The following is a 21,175-nucleotide window of genomic DNA, read 5'->3' as shown; positions in this document are numbered from 1 at the left end:
TAAAAGCAATAAGATCAAAATGAAATGATCCATTGCGTGTTATTATATCCTAGAAATATTACATTGTAAATTAAAGCTGGCACAGTGAAGACAACTACATTCCGGAGGCAACATAATTGCCCCTTTCATTCTTTGACATTTCATTTTGCCTTTAACAAATGAAACATTTAATTCCAGATCATATGATCTATCCAAAGGAAATGCTGGTTGGGAATTACATTCCGAGCAAGAAACATCTGCAGTACTTGAGGGGCCTGTAACACTTTGCAACGAATGGCTAAAATTACCACGTCCTGATATACTATAGGCAACTTTGGAGCCTTATCTTAAAAAAGTTGTTACACATATTTTCCACTCTGAAACATATGTTACCATGTCTTAGATCAGTGCTTCTCAAGAGTCTCTCCAGGGCCCAGGATTCTAAGAACTCCACCCAACATTCTATTCATCTGCAAATGAGGATTATTATGTGTACAGTACATGACTTGGTTATTCCCAACCCCTGGTTGGCTGGTGGTCTTTAATAAGAGAACCACTTTGATGTCACTAAAAGTACACAACAAAAAGGGGACAGGGGAGAAGGGAATGATGAAATATCCTTTTGTAGGGTGCACACCTATTTAACCCCAAACATACCGGTAACAAATGAAATACTTGTACTGATAGTAGCAATTGGTATTTCTCATACTACAACAAAACCTTTTGCCAGAGATGACAAGATGATAGTGGTTTGAATGCTAAGGAACAAACACCTTAATGTATAGAGTGTTTGGTGGATCGTCCAAATATGTTTAAAATAAACTTTAATACATAATGTTGTAAATAAATACACTAAAATTGATAAAAATAATTAAAAAGAGATGCTGCTTGATTGAATGGATTATGTGTGTACTCCCCCCTAAGTGAGATTGGGGGTACACTCCTTGGCTACTTTCAGGTGGTTTTGGTGCTGTGACCTGCTGGCAACAGGAGTACTGAGGGCTCTGCGGTGGTGTGGGGAGAGCCAGGAAAAGGAACAGGAGGGACAGATACCTTGATCTCTCTCTTGATGGTGCAGCGCCTCCAGCCAGCGAGGATCCCCTTTGAATATTCAGGGGATAGACCTCCACTGACACTCCTTCATCCGGAGACAGTAATTCACACACAGCATGTCTTTTCATTATTTAACAAAACACAGAATCCCAGTAAGCTCTTTTTGGGAACCCCTGAGCCCCCACAAAATATATATATGTATATGTGTCAAAATGGAGTGCTATTGAGCGTGGCATATGTATACAACAGACGACAGAGAAGCCCAATGCTACATCCAACATGACAGAAATACACAGTAAAATACTTATATATTCTCTTGAAATAGGGTCATTTAGTTTAACCCTTTGGCCAAAGCGTTGTAAGCTTGCGAGCCACGTCAATGCAGACACCTGTTCGCAAGTCCTAACACTACCAGATAAAATACTAATATACCTCTATTAGGATTAAAATTCTCATTTACCTCTATTAGGAGGGAGAAAGACCACAGTGGGTCTATATCCTGCAGAATGAGACACTTGCAAACTAGTCAGCTCCAGGACAGAGAATAGACAGTTCACATGGTGCTTATCATCATCTGCTTCTTTCTCTACCTCCTCTAAATCAGAGCCCTGATTTAGGCAGCATGATTCCCTCCCCTCCCAGCCCTCGCCTGACTGGAGGGAGAGACAGTTCTTCATCTCACTGACTTCTCTCAGACTGTCTCTCAAATGACTAACTACTAACTGATAATTTTGGAGGATGTCCCAATTTGAATATCTTTGGAGAGTATCTCTAACTCTGACTCATAGCAAGCAAGAGCCGGATACAGATAGGCCCACACACATCAGGGGGTGTTCCAACCAATATCCACCCCTTAGATTGACATCCTCAGAGTTACTAGGCCTGCCCTTGAATACTGATACATTATTTAAGGCTGGAATACACACACACAGGCCTAAGAAAATGAATTAACCTTTCCACTGCCTGCACTAACAGGACTGACAGAGGAAAGGCCCAGGAAAAGAAGTAACTGCTGGGAGGCTATGTTACATGTGGCTAGCTCACACACTCCTAATAGTGTATGTAAAGTAGCTGGTGTTATAAATTACACTGGTTAGACAGCAATGAGACTAAAATCCTTCGCTATATTGGTTTCAATGTACATATAAATATATTGCTATAGGCAGTAAATATGTCCTAGAGCTAAGTGCTCAAAGAACCGTATCACCAGCTAAAGATGCCAAAACAAATATGTATGGCCAATAGTTGATAATCTCTAACATGTAAGTGGAAAACACATGGAGACACATGTATTCTAATAGGGTGATCTGAGTGGCTTCATAAGCAACTGGATGCAGTCTGGCAGAACTGGCAAGGGTTACAGGAAACCCCTAAGCAGGCTTGAATGGTGTCAAACAAAGCTTCACTAATATCCCTTATATAGTACAGGGCTAAGTTATACAACCTATAATTGAGAAAGGAAACCTTGAATTGGCATTTTGAGTAAACCCTCAAGGAAATAATAAACCTCTAGTTGTAAAGATAATCTTAGAGGCTGAGTCCAGAGTGGGGTATGAATCAAACTGTCTGTATAGGATTGATACAGGTAAGTGATTCTGATTGCCCCTTGGACAACACTGCTCGATGGCTGTTAACTGCTGTCATATAAATATAATAGGGAGGTATCCGGATACAATGTTGCCAGTAACTGTTGAACTGCAAACCACAGATCTTAGTACAAATAACGAGGTGAATAAGGGTATGAATGCAGATGTCTGTAAAGAGTGTAGTACATGGCAAGTGATTCTATTTCCTCCTCTTGCTAGTAGCTCCTAAAAATTGTTGCTCATATAGAGTTTGTAGAGCAATAGTGGGAGTATAACATACACAGCTAAGCCATGCAGCAGAGTCTATTCGCCTGCACTCTCGCTGTGTGAAAGACACGTCTGCTGCTTTTGACCCTCATGCAATTGTGTGCCCAACAGCTGGTTTGCCTGATCGCGGCTTCTTCCGGGGTTGAACCTTAGCTGTGTAATTTTTAGGAGCTACTAGCAAGAGGAGGAATTAGAATCACTTGCCATGGACTACACTCTGTATAGACATCTGCATTCATACCCTTATTCCCCTCGCTATTTGTACTAAGATCTGTGGTTTGCAGTTCAACAGTTACTGGCAGCATTGTATCCGGATACCTCCCTATTATATTTATATGACAGCAGTTAACAGCCATCGAGCAGTGTTGTCCAAGGGGCAATCAGAATCACTTACCTGTATCCATCCTATACAGACAGTTTGATTCATACCCCACTCTGGACTCAGCCTCTAAGATTATCTTTACAACTAGAGGTTTATTATTTCCTTGAGGGTTTACTCAAAATGCCAATTCAAGGTTTCCTTTCTCAATTATAGGTTGTGTAACTTAGCCCTGTACTATATAAGGGATATTAGTGAAGCTTTGTTTGACACCATTCAAGCCTGCTTAGGGGTTTCCTGTAACCCTTGCCAGTTCTGCCAGACTGCATCCAGTTGCTTATGAAGCCACTCAGATCACCGTATTAGAATACATGTGTCTCCATGTGTTTTCCACTTACATGTTAGAGATTATCAACGATTGGCCTTACATATTTGTTTTGGCATTTTTAGCTAGTGATACGGTTCTTTGAGCATTTAAGCTCTAGGACATATTTACTGCCTATAGCAATATATATATATATATATTTTTATGTACATTGCAACCAATATAGGTAAGGATTTTAGTGCCATTGCTGTCTAACCAGTGTAATTTGGAACAGCAGCTACTTTACATACACTATTAGGAGTGTGTGAGCTAGCCACATCATCCATTCAATCAAGCACTCTCTCTTTGTAATTGGTTGTATCAATTTGAGTTTATTTATTTACAACATGATGTATTAAAGTTTATTTTAAACATATTTGTACAATTCACCAAAACACTCTATATATCAAGGTGTTTGTTCTTTAGCATTCAAACCACTATCATCTTGTCATCTCTGGGAAAAGGTTTTGTTGTAGTATGAGAAATACCAATTGCTACTATCAGTACAAGTATTTCATTTGGTACCGGCATGTTTGGGGTTAATTAGGTGTCCACCCTACAAAAGGATATTTCATCATTCCCTTCTCCCCTGTCCCCTTTTTGTCGTGTATTTAGCAAGCTTCCAAGGAAGCCAATTACCCTGGGTAGCACCTCTAGGTAGAGCGAGCGTGTCCTGGTTTTCTGTCGCTAAAAGTGTTCATTTTACATTCTCACCTCAAAACAAAGTCATGATCGTCAATGTCTGGTCCATACTGAGAGTTCTTAAGATTCCCAGAGTTTCCCACCACGGCACAACTTCGACATCGGTATGGGCCGTGGTCCATAAGGTCAGGGTCACCTTGGATGGTTTCAAATAATTCTTGGATGGTCTTGTTGATGTCCTTGGGAGTTCTTTCGCCTTGCAGGTTCTATGGTCATAAATAATAAACATGCTCAAAGCCCAAACTGCAGATAAAGTTAGGCAATTAGTAACATCAGTAACTGAAATGATTTTACTGGACACTAACCTGCTACAGTGGAGTAGTGAATTAGACACGTGGTTGGTAAAAAAAAAAAAAAACACACACACACGCCTTTGTTTTGGATGCTTTTACTTTTCTTCACCCCAAGCATGTCATTTATTACAAAATCCTCCTGCACATTTCTGTTTCAGAGAAATATTGCTTAATAAAATGTAATAAAAAAATGGAACATTGCTCAATCAGTACAACATGTTATATATTTGGTGCTACACAAACATGAACTTGGTATTTTTTTTAAGAATTTTTCCCACTGATCTCTATTTATCGTGGCTGGGATGGTGGAATATTTATTGTGTCATTTTATATATTTTGGTGCTTTTTTTTGTAGCACTTTCTCCAAGACAGTTTTTCAAATATTAATATGTGGCAGCACTGTTTTTGTTTTAAGATCCGGCGTGTAACTGACTCTGATCCATGTACTTTGACATTTCCTGCAGCATTATTGCCTCCTAAATGAATGCGCTCCCAACTAGTCCATGTTGAAAGCAGGTATGCATTGTACATTCTGTGATATTTGCTGCTAAGCCCTTCTGCAATATAGCCATTGGAAGTGTGTAAAATATGTGTGTCTAATCTAAGATTATATATCCACATTGTTGCAGTTGGACCGATTCCCATTCCTGAAAAGTAACATGCTACACTACAACTATATTTAATTTAACTATAGATATTTCAACATGTAAAAATGATGAATTGTGCTTTAGGAACAGAATTTCCAATATATTGGCCTCCCCTAATAACCTATATTGAGTTGTGCCATCCCATGCCCATCATCTTCTTCATACAGCAATTAAACTAAATCTCTACTCTGTGAAATACTGTAGTTCTCTTTTGTTATCACTGGTGATTAGTCGAGATTTTTTGCTACTATAAGATAAACTAATACACCCCAGTGTCAGTCTGGACATCACCCTCCTTTGAATGGTAGGTGAATGTGTAAGGCTGACAGAGATATATATATAAATATATGTGTAAGTTTTATTCTATTCACACCTGGGAATTTGTGCACCCAGTTTACCTCCATAGTAAGTATGATACTGGCTTTAGCCAGATTTTAATTGCACTACCCACATAAGCTCATGCTTTATTTAACCCCTTCAGGGCTTTCACACTTTTTTCACCAGTCCATGGGAAAACTATTACATATACTATATATATATATATATAGTAGGTACCTGCATTAAACGGGTTGCCTTGACGTGGCATGCAGGCTTACAAATGCGTTGGCCAAAGGGTTTAACAAAATACCCTTTTTCATGAGATTATTATTTTATTTTAGCCTAAGTGGTAGGAGCGCAGGAATCGTTCTTTTTGTTTTTCTATAAGATAAACTCACTCAGTAAAGCAGGTTAAAGATAAGATGGTCAGGAGGTGAGTGTTTAGCAGTATAGCATTGATTATTTGCCTCTGTGATGGTGTTGGAGATGGCCATATATATAATACGCTTCTCCTATAGAACATGCAGAGTAGACTCTAGCAACAATAATTGGATTCGTTTACATTCACACTTTCCATCAAAGGCAGCGAATATAGTGGGCATGATGGTGCACGCATGCGCGATGCGTTCAACAGACCTCTTCTCTATGAGGCCGCCCATAGTGTGCACGAGCACGCGGATAATTTTGGGAACAACAAATGAATTCGTTTTTTTTTCGTGCAACGGCCGCATCACATGAGCGGTTCAGCCAATGAGTGCGAACCAAAATCAGGTAAAAAAAAACACAGCACTACTTCCATGCAGGATATGTAAAGCTCAAAACGGGCGAACCAGCCTGTTGACGTGTCCACCACACCTCCAGCTTAGTTCACCCTGCGCTCGGGGGACAGGCGCGTGTGACGCCATGCGCTCCCACTGGAATCGCGGCCTCACAGAAACTGTAATAACTCACTTCTCACCAATTGTGCTTTGCTACTTGACTACCATATCATAAAAGCTTTTTGAGATGACTTTCTCATACTGGGTTTAAACAATACAATACTCTACTTTTATTGCTGAAAACCATAACATTTCACAGATAGCAATAACTTACCAGCCACCACTTGTATACGCTCTCTGGAATCGCATTATTCTGTTTAGTCAGTAGGGGTTGGATGGCATGATTAAATCTCTCATCAAACCAAAGAGAGAGCTCGGGCTCAGCTACACATGTGTCACAGTTGCACGGCCTCCTCGAGGGTGTCATGAATCTTCTAAATTGCTCAGAAAACTTATAGATGTATTTTTCAGGGCTCCATGTAGCAGTCCCCGAGTTCTGAGTATAATTCAAAAGAACGGATGTGATTGTAATGGCGAAAAAAGATAAGGCGATGGTAAACAGTTTTAAATTTCTGTGCCTCAGGGTAATCATTTTTTTTTTATCTTCTCTCAGATTTCTCGTTGCTGCCTGTGAAATATATCCAATATCCAAGTGCCAAGCAGAACAGGGAGATTGTTGTCAATGGCTACACCTTTATGGTAGCAGGAAGCAGTCGTTTGTGAACTATCAAATGAGATTTTCTGAGTTTTTTTCTTTCTGTTTTGTATGATTTTCAGAATTAAATGAACTCGGTCTTTCCCGGAACAGTTGCTAATTTTTCCAAGTAAGCTTCTAATCAAAACTAATACCAGTGAATTACCTTCTAATTCAAACGGAGTGATAGGTAATTAGCTTCAGTATCCGAGGCTTTGATGGATGTGTGGGCGTTTGATGGTACTTCTCGGCACAAAGTCGTGTTGTATTCCAGTCGGAAAATGATTTAAGAATGTCCGAGATTCGGAGATTAGTTCTGAGTAGGAATATTTCCAGACTGTTTGATGTACGGAGACTTCAAGGTTCACTGAATGAATTCCTGACACCTGTGCATAAAAACAAAAAGAGAATATTCTTCTTATTGTTGGGTTTGTTGACAAAAAGTACATCAGTTATCAAAAGGTTTAAAGGTGAACACCAAAGTGAATCAGTGAATCAAAGATGGGGAGATGTTTAAAGAACTAAGGAGGATACCTATCAAAATGGTGTAAAACACAAAGCAATATATCATCTGCGTCCGTTTTCAGCACTGCATGTATGAAGCTTGTTCATCATTTCTTATTTTTTTTGCAGACTTATCAGATGTTAACACCTTAAAATACCTGGTAAATTTAATTGAATCAAAGAGGCAGGAAAACTGTGCAGTTAAAAGGCGTAACATTTGATACCACACATTATATTTTTGCTCCTCCCACAACAACTCCCCAAAATGAAATAAAAAACAGCAAGAAAAAAGTATAGATAAGGTTGGCAGTCTGCTTCGTAGAACATCATACTGAGCTCATTTTCAAGATAGGTCAAAGGGAATTGCGTATTTGATTTACAAACTGTTTGAAACCCATTGCAGTGTTGTGTTTAGCTTTTAGTGCAATTAAACACAGTGTTCTGAGGCCCAACACTGGGTAGTTTTGTCGCCCCTGGCTGACCTTTCTTTCTGGTAGCCTGGGTATTTGAAACCAGAAACAGCTGAGTAGTGAGGATTATGGGCAGACATGCTTAAATAATATCCAACTTCTTGATTGCAATTTACTAAGGACATATTTACTTTTTCTTATAATAGCACATTGAAAGTATCTGTGTTAATGAGTTTGGTACTGGATCTATTTACTAGTTTGAAAAAACAAAAAACAGGGAAGAATACACACTGTCTTCTGCCTATTCAAGTGTACAGTCAATGACACTATGTTCGCTTCTCTAGTAAACAAAGGTTAGGTGGCAATGAAGGCCCCTAAGTTCTGTCCATGATATCTGCCTTTCCTTCTGCCTTATTACTTCCTCTCACTCCCACTTGCAAGACGTCTCCCATGCTGCCCCCTCTCTCTGGAATTCCCTACCCTATGCCATCGGACTCTGCCCCAGCTTTCAGATGTTTAAAAAATCCCTGAAAACTCATATTTACAAGGAAGCCTACTCGCCATAGGTCTAAACATCCAACTCCCCTCCTCAACCCCATTGGGACCAGCTATATAGCTGGACCAATTTCCAAACGTTTTTCACCCCTCCCACAAAAACCTTAATGACTTCAGCTTTCAAACTGGGCCATATTGTAACCTGGGCCACACCTTTGCCACAATGAACAGCCACCTTCTTGTTTCAACATTTTCCCTCATTCCCTCTAGATAGTAAACTCTCTCGAGCAGGGCCCCCTCAGTACTAGAGATGGGCAATCCTTGACACAACTATGAATTCTGCATTGAATCAGAAGATTCTAGAGGAGAATGTCAGGCCATCTGTCCGTGAGCTGATGCTGAAGAGAAAGTGGGCCATGCATCAAGACACTGATCCTAAACATACAAGCAGAACTACAAAAGAATGGCTGCAGAAGAAGAAATTCCGAGTTTAAGAGTGTTCTAATCAAACAGCGGACCTAAACCCCATCAAAATGTTGTGGTAGGATCTGAAAAGAGCTGTCCATGCAAGGAAGCCCTCAAAATGTCACTGAGTTGAAGCAGTTCAGTTAGAAGGAATGGGCCAAAATTCTTCAAAACTAGAAATTACAGGAAACACTTAGGCCGCGGGCATGGTCAGCGCTTAGCCACTGAACCGTGCTCACGCTTGTCAGTGAGCCCTTGCAGCCGCAATGAGAGCGAGTTTATCAGGGGCTCGCGCACGCAGGCATGCGGAAGCGTGTTGATTTTCACCTGACAGATTTTAGTTTGAACGCTGAGTCCGCTCACGTAACGCCAAAGCAGCCAATGAAGACGAGGTGGTTGGAGTAGGGGGAGAGATGTGAACAGGGGAGAGATTGCCTGCCAGCGGGGTGAGTTGCTGCTCAGGGGGGGAGCAGCTTGTGTGTAGATACTGTGACTTTGTATCTCTATACATTGTAACAACGTGGATTGAATTAAAGCGGCAATCCGGCTCGCTAGCTGGGTTCATGTAATGGCGGCTTTTAAAAGCTCCCGCATCCTGCTGCCCAATAGAAAGCCGTGACGTCATTCGGCTACTTCCTACTGGACAAGGCAACCGGGAGCTTTAAACTTCACGAGGTACCCGCACCCCCTATGGAGGCAAGTACCTCAGGAAGTAAGAGGTCTCCTGAGCTGAAATGCATGGGGGCGGTTCAGAAAATCCCCTGCTTCAATCCTATGTTAAAAAAAAAAAAAGCTGCTTGGATTGCTCCTTTAATATAAATGTATTGTTGACCCAAAGCTACAAACGATTCCATTTTAATAGCATGGGATTTTTGGAGTGCATATCATTTTGGAGTTCCTACTGTTCTGGTGAATAATCTGGTTAAACAGTCTCTAGGATGCTTATTCTGGCAATTTTAGACCTTTCTCCTCAACACCTCAATTCCATGACATTGGTGTACAACATTTTTTAGAGGTGATCACTAAATTAAAATGTCCACTACATAAGCCCTTCCACCCGTGGACCAAAAAATAGTAAGGTTTAACTGTGCGGGGTCCCTGCTTCTGAATTGGACCACAGCAGCATTAATCTTCTGACTGAAACTACAGAAACCAACTTGCACTAAAGAAGAAGCAGTCCATCTATCTATCTCCGAGCAGTCAGAAGATGCAGCAGTCAGCAGCAGTCTCTCGCACTGTTCAGTCAGCCTGGATGACATCGAAGATGCCCATATTCGGGATCTACATCATCCAGGCTGACTGAACGGATCCAAAGACTGCTGGAACTTTTGACTGCTGCTGTTGAGGAGACAGAGCGAGACACACACACACACACACACACGGGGGAAGAGGGACGCACACGGGGGAAGGGAGACGCACACGGGGGAAGGGAGACGCACACGGGGAAGGGAGACGCACACGGGGAAGGGAGACGCACACGGGGGAAGGGAGACGCACACGGGGGATGCATTTCCCCTTAAAATAATTCTAATTCCCAAAGTATAAAGTATGAACCCACAGAAGTCTATTACTTACATTGGGAATCTCCTTTTGTAATCTTCAATATTTGCCCTTTATACATCCTTCTCTCATTGGGGGACCGTTGGCCATCCTGCCCACATTCTGCTTTACCAAGTAGCTGGTCTCCCACTATGTATATAAATAGAATATTCAGTCCCCACTGTTAAGATGAATAATTTACCTTCAACTTTGACTGGCATTCTTATATACTATTGTGGATCTGTGCACAAACAACATATGGGATGATGATGGCTCAAAACCTGCCAGGAGCTAGAATCTTATGGAGAAAGGGAGTGAAAACTCTCTTAATCTTTCCTGCCTAGCAAAACATTCTCTAAATTCCTAAACACATCTGGTCATGTAAGCCCAGGATAAGGTTTAAGAACAGTATTTTGTTAACCATCTGTTGTCTTTCCATACACAGAACCGGTCTACTGTCTACACACTTGTAGACATAATTATGGTTCCAATTTCTGCAAAATGCCTTCAGGATAAAAGCATACGTCTGTGAGACTGAAATTCACGGCTACCAAGGGTTTTTAATTCAGCGATTACACACACCGTCTAAATACTTCATCAGCCCAGAAAAAGGTGACACAGAGAAAGCGATGGAACGCTTTACATTGATAGCATGTTGCATGGAGAATAAGTGCTCTTTGTATGTGAACACAAACTGATATTGCGAGATTAAGCCTCATCTCCTTTTCAATTTCCTTGCTGTAAATACAATTTTACTTACTAAATATTTATATTCAATTTTACAACTGTGATCATGTTATCACAGAAAAAAAAAACTTGCTCAGCTCATAAAACGCATCCTTTTCCTATTAATGTACTTAAACACTATGAATTCTAGAGATTACAGCATGTTTGGAAAACCTGTGTGAGAGGTGTCAATGTACTCGTCAAGATGCATTGTTAAACATGGCACTAGTAAATTTAAATTTACGATATCTTACCACCAATCAGTAAAGTAAGATACATGCAGGTGTTACATTTTAATAGCACGGATAACACCTTACCTGAGGTACCCATTCATAATGCGTTATTAATTTGATCTCATAGCAGTAAACAATCTTTGTACAGTAGCATAAAGGATATTATCTGCAGTCTTTCTGGAAGAATGCTAATAATCAGTATAAATCTGGTGTTTAACTATGCAGAGATACAATCTCCTCTACTATATTATATATATATATATATACATACATACACACACATACACATTATTGTATATTTACCAGATTGGGGTCCAGCAAAAAAAAAGACAGCACACTGCATGTAGTCTTCAGACAAAAAACTGTATTGAATCACAGGGCACTGCAACCAACGTTTCGGTCACCCAGAGGGACCTTCATCAGGGTTGTGCTTTTGCTGGACTCCAATCTGGTAAATATACATTTTGTTCTATTCATATGGGATAAGCATCTGTTTTTGCCTGGTTAGTAGTGTGCCAACTGCCTTCTCATATATATATATATATATGATATATATTTGCTGTGGAGGGTTTTTGTCACTTTTTTTACTCACCATAACTTAACTCAGTATTATGGTTGGCCCATCCTTTAGCTTCTTTGCATACCCAGTTAATCAACCCCACACTGATGAGACCCATTAAGGTCGAAACAGCTGTCTGTGGGTGGTTTTCTGGGTATGCACCTTAACCCTGGTTGTGCTCAAAGCTGTGACCATGCAGCAAGCTTAAGCCTATAGGGAACCATGTTAAAAATGGTTTTTGAAGCAAAAAGTGGAACTGTGTGCTCATTTGCATGACATTTCCCAGAATCCCTTGCCGCAGTGGAAGTGCTGTGTGCTGGGTGATAATGGGGAAAGGCGGGGTTGCAGACCTGCCTAAGACATGCAGATGAGCATACAGTTGTATTTACATTTATATATATATATATACATTTATATATATATATCATATATTTTTAAGTAATTGACCTCCATGGGGAAAATGATTCCCGTCTTTGCTGGTGATTTCCGATGCTAACATTCCTGTGCCAGGTGCACTGTACTTTCACAGCAGACAAACCCCATTACAGAAGGGCACAGGAGGAAACAGAATACAGAAAGATAGAAGGGAGGATACAGATAACACAGCACAGGTGGCAAACAGATGATGAAACCTAATATGTCTGAAGTTCGACAAGCTTTTATATGTGCATTTTTTGCGTAAGACATATTTTAAACTCTTCATTGAGGAATTGGTTGCAGGTGTTACGGTTACAGCTTGGTTATGCTTTTAGTTACAATTCTGCATGTGGTTTCATGTCACTTCCCCGAAAACATGGTGCTTTCTAAATTTAGATATATTAACTGAGGCATTTCCCAGTGCAGTGTTGATCAACAGGAGTTCCTATGAATCCTTGGGTTCCTCGGGCATCCCTAATGGCGTCCCTGCAATTTTCAGGTCATTTAAAAATGGTACCAAATACACAAAAAATCAAAATGCATGTGATCTCAGACGCGCTATTAGAGAGGGTTGTGGGTCCTTATAATGCATCTGATCTCAGATGCATTATTAGAGAGGTATGGGATACAATAAATATAAAATGAAGGGTAATAAAAACAAACAACGACGCAGGAATGATCCTATGTTAAATACTAGGGTAGGTACCTGGATCAAATAAATTTATGTAGGAAGTGAGGAATATTAAATACACCTTACTCCTACAGAGATAGTAATAAAACAATAAACTAACCCACCAAGTATGTTGTGGGTTAATGGGAGAAACTGATAACCACTAGTTTCAAATGCACTCTACATAGGTTGTGACTAGCAGGCAGTGACCAAAAAGTGTGCTATAGGGAAGTAACCCTATATGTTTAGCACATAGCACACACAAATGAGGTATAGGTACAAATCGTGATAGGATGTTATTGCCATCAACCTAGATGCTAGTGCATATGGTCAAAAATAAAGATTGGTATGCCTGCTAAGCATAAACCGTAGTAACTTCGGTGGCCCTTTGAAATGTAAGCAGTTGTTGGTATCTATTGTCAGCTGTTCAACCCAGTTCCTAGTGAAAGCAATGAGTGCTGGCGCTGCTGAGTGCAGGACAACGAGGTATAATTGTAGAGCTAGATGTGGCTAACACATATAGGCTGTGCTGCCACACCTGCAAGGTACAGAAAGCAGCATCTTACATTGACATAAAAGTTAATCCATGTATCAACGGATAGGGTGCAGTACCCTTATGTTACATACAGGAATACACTATAGCACTAAAAGTATAGCCTAATCTCTGAGATCTTAATTAATAACCAGAAATGAAGTATTAAGATTGATCAAGGTAGACACAGAATATAGGAATAAACCTTTATATATCTATGGCAAATAAGGATCAGTACCCTTATTGCTAAAGATAATAGTTCACTCTAGCACTTCTCGCATTTCAAGCCAGCCATAATATATCAGAATGTAGTATTGCTATTGAAGGTTGTAACTATATTGTGTCACAATATTAGTCTGGCAAAGTCTCAAAGCTTCGTGGTTCAGTTCCCCCCAGAACAATTAGTTAGGCCATGGGGTCTCTATACTGAGTAATGCACGAGACAGGGAGCCGTAACACTAACACAACTTGTGCGGTTTAGGAGAACCCTAATACCCTGAGAAAGAGTCATGCGAAACGCGCGCGTTGGCTTAGCGCAGGCACGCGGATGGACTTCTAAACCGCACGAGTTATGTGTTACAGTGTTGCGGCTCCCTGGCTGTGCATTTGAAACTAGTGGTCATCAGTTTCTCCCATTAACCCTCAACATACTTGGTGGGTTAGTTTATTGTTTTATTACTATCTCTGTAGGAGTAAGGTTCATATGCCATTCCTCACTTACTACATAAAAGTATTTGATCCAAGTACCTACTCTAGTATGTACTTAAAGGATCATTCCTGTGTCGTTGTTCATTTTTATTACCCTTCATTTTATATTTATTGTCAATAAAAGTTTATTAAATTAATTTAATAAATAATCCAGAATTGGTGGGAGTGCCCACAGCTGGGTTTCCTCTCCTATTTAGTGTACATCATTTACCCAACCCAGGAGGATCACCGCCACCACACATACTCTAATTATAGCTGAAGCAGAGATACATATTCTAGTATACAGTGTTAGGACCTGCATAGTGGTTATGCCGTGACGTGGCTGCAGGCTTATAACGCTTTGGCCAAAGGGTTTAACTAAATCACCCTTACTTATGAGAATACTAACATTTAAGTATTTTACCATGTATTCTCTGTCACATTGGATGTAGCATTGGGTATTTTTGCCTTTTGTTGTATACATTCGGCCGCGCCCAGTAATACTCCTTTTGACACAGATATATACATGATGTGGTGGATGCTGGGGTTAGAGCTTGCAGGGACTGTGTGTACATGATGAAGAGTCATGATATTTTGTAAGCTGTGAATACACACATAGAAGAGACCTGTGAGATTGTGGAAGAACTGAAGATATACATGGAAGAGAGATCTGGGGGTCTTTTGAAAGATCTGGACACATGGAGAGGAGAGTTTCAGAATACTCTGAATTTTTGAGATGTGCAAAACTTTTGTCCAAGGTGGCGAACTAGACAAAATGAGCTGGTTCAGCTGTGTAAATAAATCGCAACCATGTCAGAGCTCACAAGTGATTTGCCACGCATCAAATCGCTTTATATGCTAATGTGTTACATTCACTGCGGACACTAAGCAAGGTCCAAACACATGTTCACGGTCTGACGACATGTCACTGAAAGCTTGCGAAAATGCAACGATTTAGGGGATAATTCCTCGTAGCTCCGAAGTGGTCAGTGCCAAGCCGCACGGTTTGGCATGTTCTGAAGTAGCTGAATGAAATGTGAGAAAAATCCCTACTCTGTATTGCAAACCGCGTCTATAAAAAGAGACACACCACACACAACAGCCAAAACGCCCGGGTTGTACGTGCTTTAGAAGTGGAATGACCTACGGTGGTGCTAACTCCACCTGCAGTCTGACTGATGGGTTTTGCTCTCTCAGCCAAACCTATATTTCAGGCTCTGGATGTAACTTGCAATACCAATCTCACCACATTAAAAAAAAATTGGTTTTTACAGCTATTTGCATAGCAGAGCTACAAGAATTGCAGTTGTCATTAAAAAAAAAACGTGCGTTGGAGGCTTTTTTGACAAACCGATTGGATTGGCAGAGCCAGAGTCAACTCTCTTCTAAAAAAAAAAAAAAGGCTTTTACACACAGATTGGACATGTGACAAGGGCTTACAAAATAGCAAGGCATGCCAATCCACTTCAAAACGGCTCTTTAGAAGTGGATTGGCACGCTTCAGCGCTACAAGGATAGGCTCCCAAGACTAACTTCATGACATTTTTAGCACTTTGAGGCGTGGTGAAAAGTTTTGCAAGAAAGCGAAATTGAAACCCCCACCACCACAAAAAAAAAGCCGACTAGACCTGTGGATACTGAACTCTGGGCAGATTCACATCTCTACTGGATACACAAGAAAAAAAGTGCAACGTTTCCAATCTACTCACAGCTGTGAGCAACTCTTTCTGTTTGCCAATGGAGAGGTCTCTATTGCTGTACAGTACATTGTGATACAAGTTGCTTTTGCTTCATATTCCTAACTGAATTTGACATAGTCCTCTAATACAGAGGTGCTCAACTCCAGTCCTCAGGACCCCTCCCAACCCCCCCAACAGGTCAGGTTTTAAGGATATAACAGCTTCAGCACAGGTGGCTCAAACAGTGGCTTCGTGGAGACAGCCTTGGAGCCACTTGTGCTGAAGCAGGGATAGCCTTAAAACCGGACCTGTTTGGGGGTCTTAAGGACTGGAGTTGAGCACCCCTAATACTCTAATAGATAACCCCAAATAGAAGTCTGCACTGCATTCCAAAGCAACGTTTCTGTAGTACTAAAAAGTGAGGCTAAGTATAATTTAGCATAACATCACCAATGGGATAAAGTGGTTAAGGCAACATAAGTATAAATATTTTGAAGACAGCTTTATCAAAAAAATGGGGAGGTTTGTAAAAAAAAAAGGGTGATAAAATGATACCCGTAAAGCAGGAATCCTGCCTGAGAACCGGGGTGCCCTCCGCAGCTGATTGGGGTGTCCCTCAGATCCGAGGACCAGCAGCGGTTCCTTGGCTAGTTGTAGTATTTTTGTGCTGGTTTTGACATGGAAAAAACTACAACTAAGGTCAGCAAACTACAAACATGGCCCCAGAGTCACAAATAGGAAGCCGGTTTTCTATAGGCTGCCGGTCAGAGGCCTGACCCCTGAAGGCCTCTCCTAAACTGGCGGCTCCCCAGACATCTGGGAAACCACAAGAACCCAGTACAGATATAAGGGGGGGGGGGGGGGAGGGAGGGATCTTTGGGGCATTTCTGTTTTAAAAAACTTACACCTATCACACTTACATAAAAAATTAACCCACTCAATGTCAAATTGGGCAACAAAGTCATTACTGCATACAACTCAAATACAGGCATACCCCACATTAACGTACGCAATGGGACCGGTGCATGTATGTAAAGCGAAAATGTACTTAAAGTGAAGCACTACCTTTTCCCACTTATCGATGCATGTACTGTACTGCAATCGTCATATACGTGCATAACTGATGTAAATAACGCGTTTGTAACAGGCTCTATAGTCTCCCTGCTTGCGCACAGCTTCGGTACTGGTAGGGAGCCGGTATTGCTGTTCAGGACGTGCTTACTGGCGCATGTGTGAGCTGCCGTTTGCCTATTGAGCGAGATGTCCTTACTCGCGAGTGTACTTAAAGTGAGTGTCCTTAAACCGGGGTATGCCTGTACACTCTTACAAGTGGATTTTACTCTAGGGGGGTTATTCATTAAACCGTGTTAGTGCCGATTGGGGCAACTCCAATTGAACTCTACCATAGTGCCCCGATCGGAATAGCCCCCCAGGACTTATTTACAAAACCAGCTCAGTGGTAATTGTTATTGATGTGAACGGGTTTATTGCTTGTGCATGTCGCTTTGTGAATTATCCCCACTCAGAATTCAATTTCTCAGCCCGGCTGCTGCACCGTTCTGCATGTGAAGAGCAGTAATTGATTGTTATAGCCATTGGCATTGAACAGAAGTTACAGCCATGCAAACCTTTGCCCTGAAGAACTCACAATTACAATGTGGGTGTAGGGGACACATGGAGACTTACAAATCTCATTATAGGTGTACGACACATAGGGGAACAAAGTGGCTACATCAAGACTAAGGATTAAAAGGCAAGCACAAATCTACCACTTGGCCTTGATATATTACGCTTCTAGTAGCTAAGGGGCATGCAAGGTAATTCTGTGAGTTGAAGCAGTATCCAAATTAAAGGTGCATTAGCATTTTAGAAATCTATGTACTTTTTTTTTTAAATATACATTTCACCTAACTACAATATATTATTTTATTTCCCTCTTTTTTAACCTAAATCTCTGCATTTGCATGTTTCCGTACTCAATATGGGATAAATAGGCTTCCCAGTGCTAGAGAAGTTCTCAGCTCCCTTTAAATGAATGGGAATAAAACCAGAGCAGCATATTGAATCAAGCCCTATCTCCTAATGAATGACTGTCCATGGCTACTGCAGATACTCTTGCCATATTCTTTCAATATTTATATGCATATAAATAAACATATGTATAGCGCTCAGAAAACAAGCTTTTAAAGGGATGGAATAATACATAAATGTATATTTATGCAAACCTTTCAAATAAAAAAAACCTGTTGTTCGGTACAGGTTGGATTAAGGCATTATAAACACCGCAAAAATAATAAGAAAGTTGATGGGAGAAAATGCTTGTAGCAAAACAGAAGTGCAATTAAGGCTTCTAATGTTATGCGCAGATCTGCAAACAGGTATCAGCCATTTATCACATCTATACATAATCAGGCTGTCAACATCTTAATGAGAGCGTTCCTCTGAATCTTCCACAATCTAATAAAAAATAATTAGATGGAGGTTTGTTTGTGGGAACTGTGACTTTTTCATTAGTGGTGTTATTTTTTTTTTAACCAGGCATGAGCTGCCAGGGTCTAAGAGAAGCAGCTGACATCTGGAATTCATCACAGTCTCCTCCTGAACAATGTGTGAGATGCATGCTTGAATGTGGAGGAGTATTCCTGAGTGCGGAAGGACTGGCACAGGCATACACGGCGCAGGCATACACAGCACGGCACAGGCATACACGGCACTGGTATACACGGAGAGAAGCTTTTATTAAACGGGGACAAGGAAAACTGGAGGTGCATGTAGAATCGCCTCCCAAGGGGATATGAAGGTGGTTACTATATTATTTGTAAAAGACGAAGAAGATCTCCAGTGATAGAGGAATCTTCTGTACGAATATATTTTATTTCTATGGCACCAACCTATTCAGCAGCGCAGTACAATGTGAGAGGGCAACAGCATTGTGTGGTAGAAGAGTACGTATACAATACGTTAAGATAAACTGAGACACAAGGAGGTCTCTGTCAAACAGAGCTACAATCTAGATCAGGGGTCTCAAACTCAGTCCTCAAGGGCCACCAACAGGCCTCTTTTATGGATGTATCCCTGCTTGAGCTCAGGTTGCTCAATCAGTGGCTGAAGCAGGGATATTCATAAAACCTGGCCTGTTGGTGGCCCTTGAGGATGGAGTTTGAGACCCCTGGTCTAGATCATTTTTTGACCTGCCTATAAAACAGCGGGGGAGGGAGAAGGGCAAAATATATCCCCTCAAAAACACCTTCAGACATGTGGAAATACACCTGTGCACAAAAAGGAGCACGCCTGACATACCTGGGATATATACTAATAGGAGTCATTTAATAAATATACATTGCATATATCCCAGGTGCGCTCTGTTTTGTGCACAGGTGCTGGCGGTATGTAGTGCATACTTCAAACAATGGTAGGGGAATGTCACTTTTTAAAACCAAGCCGTGAATATTCACGAGTGCGAATACACAGCAGATTCACAGTGAAGTGGGAGGTTAGCCAATAATTTGCACGTCTCTAGTTGGAAACAGTAATAGAATTGATAGAATATTGATATCATTGATTTATGTTGCTTGTAATGACTGGCGTGTATCAATCATTGTGTTTATGAGACAGATTTAAAAGCACAAAGAATATCTGCTGAGAGTGAATTTCCACGTGTATCACACCCAACCGAAGTGATGTCAGTTATCGTGTTATATCATTGTGGCATAACATTTAGCAATCCTGAATATTAACCCCAATACACAGAACAGCTTAATCCAATTATAGATATATCTTAAAAGAATAGCACTTTGTGTTACTTCAACCCAAAATCAGCTGGCTTAAAATATAAATGTACAATTTAACAAATGATGGTTTAAAAATTGAATAATTGACACTAAATACAAAAAAAATACAAAATAATAAGCTTAAACAGCACCGGTCATTGAAAGAAAGTCACAGTGAAGCTCATTCCATACTTCATAAAGCTATAAGTTGCTTAACTCACCCGATCAGAAATAATGAAAATAAAATGGAAAATTGTGTTTTTGAAGTTATCGTCTCTTGATAATAAACATCTTGGCTCTGCCTTATTAATTATTTCCTAAACATTTTTTTAAATTATACATACATTTTATATTGCAGCAGACGTTTCTAAAACAAAAAGATACCATGCAATTCAACAAACATTGTATTAATCATTATATATTAACTATAGATGTACAGTATACAAGACTTACCATAACAATACATATGGAGAAACGCACATCGGTGGACAAAAATGTCAAATGCTTAGGAGCCAACCGGAATTTTTAGGAGCCAGCGCTTTAAGTCAAGTCGCAGGAGTGAAGTGATGGGGTCGTTCCGACTAAACCTTTCCTGTCGGCGACTGTGACACACTCACATACAGACTGACACATTGATGCACACTCTCTCTTACAAACAAGACACACACACTGTCTCTCTCTTACACAGACACTCCTCCACCCTCCCCCTGCCAGAGTGTATTGAGAGTAGGGGCGGGCAGAGTAGAGGAAGGCTGCAACTAGCTCGCAGCCCTCGTGTGACCTCTGCTTCTGTTCTTCGATCTCACCCCTTCCGCCAGTCCCAGTGTGCCAGATCTTGCTTTCATGTCGCCGAGAGCCCTGTTGCCGGTGGCAGCGGTGATTGACAGGTCAGTCATCACTGCGAACAGCACAGGCGCCAGCGAGGGGATTTTAGGCACCTGCGAATTTTTCATCCCCAAGTAAATATGACCAATAATATTTATAAAACAAGGCTGTTTGGGGGCAGGAATTTCCTTTGCTATAATCTGATTTTGTTTTTCCACTTATTGCGTTACAATTCCCTGTACAAGGGGTCCTCGTTATCCGCCGGAACCCGTCCCACAAACAGCTGTCAGATTGCGGACCGTCGGATTGCAGACCCCATGTTAATCCGAGTTAGTGAGCGTCGGATAATCCGATGTCGGTTAATGCGTTCAGCGTAATACATTATCTGGCGTCGAATAGCGAGGGCCACCTGTATTGTCTTTTTTTTGTGCAAAGTGCTGGGTACACTGTGGGCACTATATAATTCAAGATATACACACATACATCTATATTTCCGAAGTGGTGCAATACCACGAAACAACTTCCAGCACCCAATGGTGTCACGTGACATCGTACTGGTAAGTAAATGTTTCCAAAACTGACAACGCCAGTCAAACTTCCCCATAAGAAAACCAAAATGTATAA

The 21,175-nt window shown here is 40.9% G+C and overlaps 1 protein-coding gene across 5 annotated transcripts in view; it reads right to left on the bottom strand.

The window, feature by feature from the left end:
- ST3GAL1 (ST3 beta-galactoside alpha-2,3-sialyltransferase 1) overlaps positions 1 to 21,175 on the bottom strand; it is a 126,578-nt gene that overhangs the window by 30,909 nt on the left and 74,494 nt on the right. For 2 of the 5 annotated variants that reach the window (XM_075581833.1, XM_075581829.1), the window contains 2 exons: positions 6,621 to 7,426; positions 4,283 to 4,476 (listed from right to left, as the gene is read on the bottom strand). In XM_075581833.1, the coding sequence (XP_075437948.1) occupies positions 4,283 to 4,476; positions 6,621 to 6,938 (512 nt within the window). In that variant the 5' untranslated portion in view covers positions 6,939 to 7,426. Of the gene's footprint in view, positions 1 to 4,282; positions 4,477 to 6,620; positions 7,427 to 10,489; positions 10,604 to 16,511; positions 16,600 to 20,179; positions 20,401 to 21,175 lie in introns of those variants that run through there. The other 3 variants (XM_075581831.1, XM_075581834.1, XM_075581832.1) reach the window with 3 other exon arrangements.

Source organism: Ascaphus truei, chromosome 2, assembly GCF_040206685.1.
Source record: "Ascaphus truei isolate aAscTru1 chromosome 2, aAscTru1.hap1, whole genome shotgun sequence".
NCBI lineage: Eukaryota > Metazoa > Chordata > Amphibia > Anura > Ascaphidae > Ascaphus > Ascaphus truei.
This window is presented reverse-complemented; position numbering and strand designations above follow the sequence as displayed.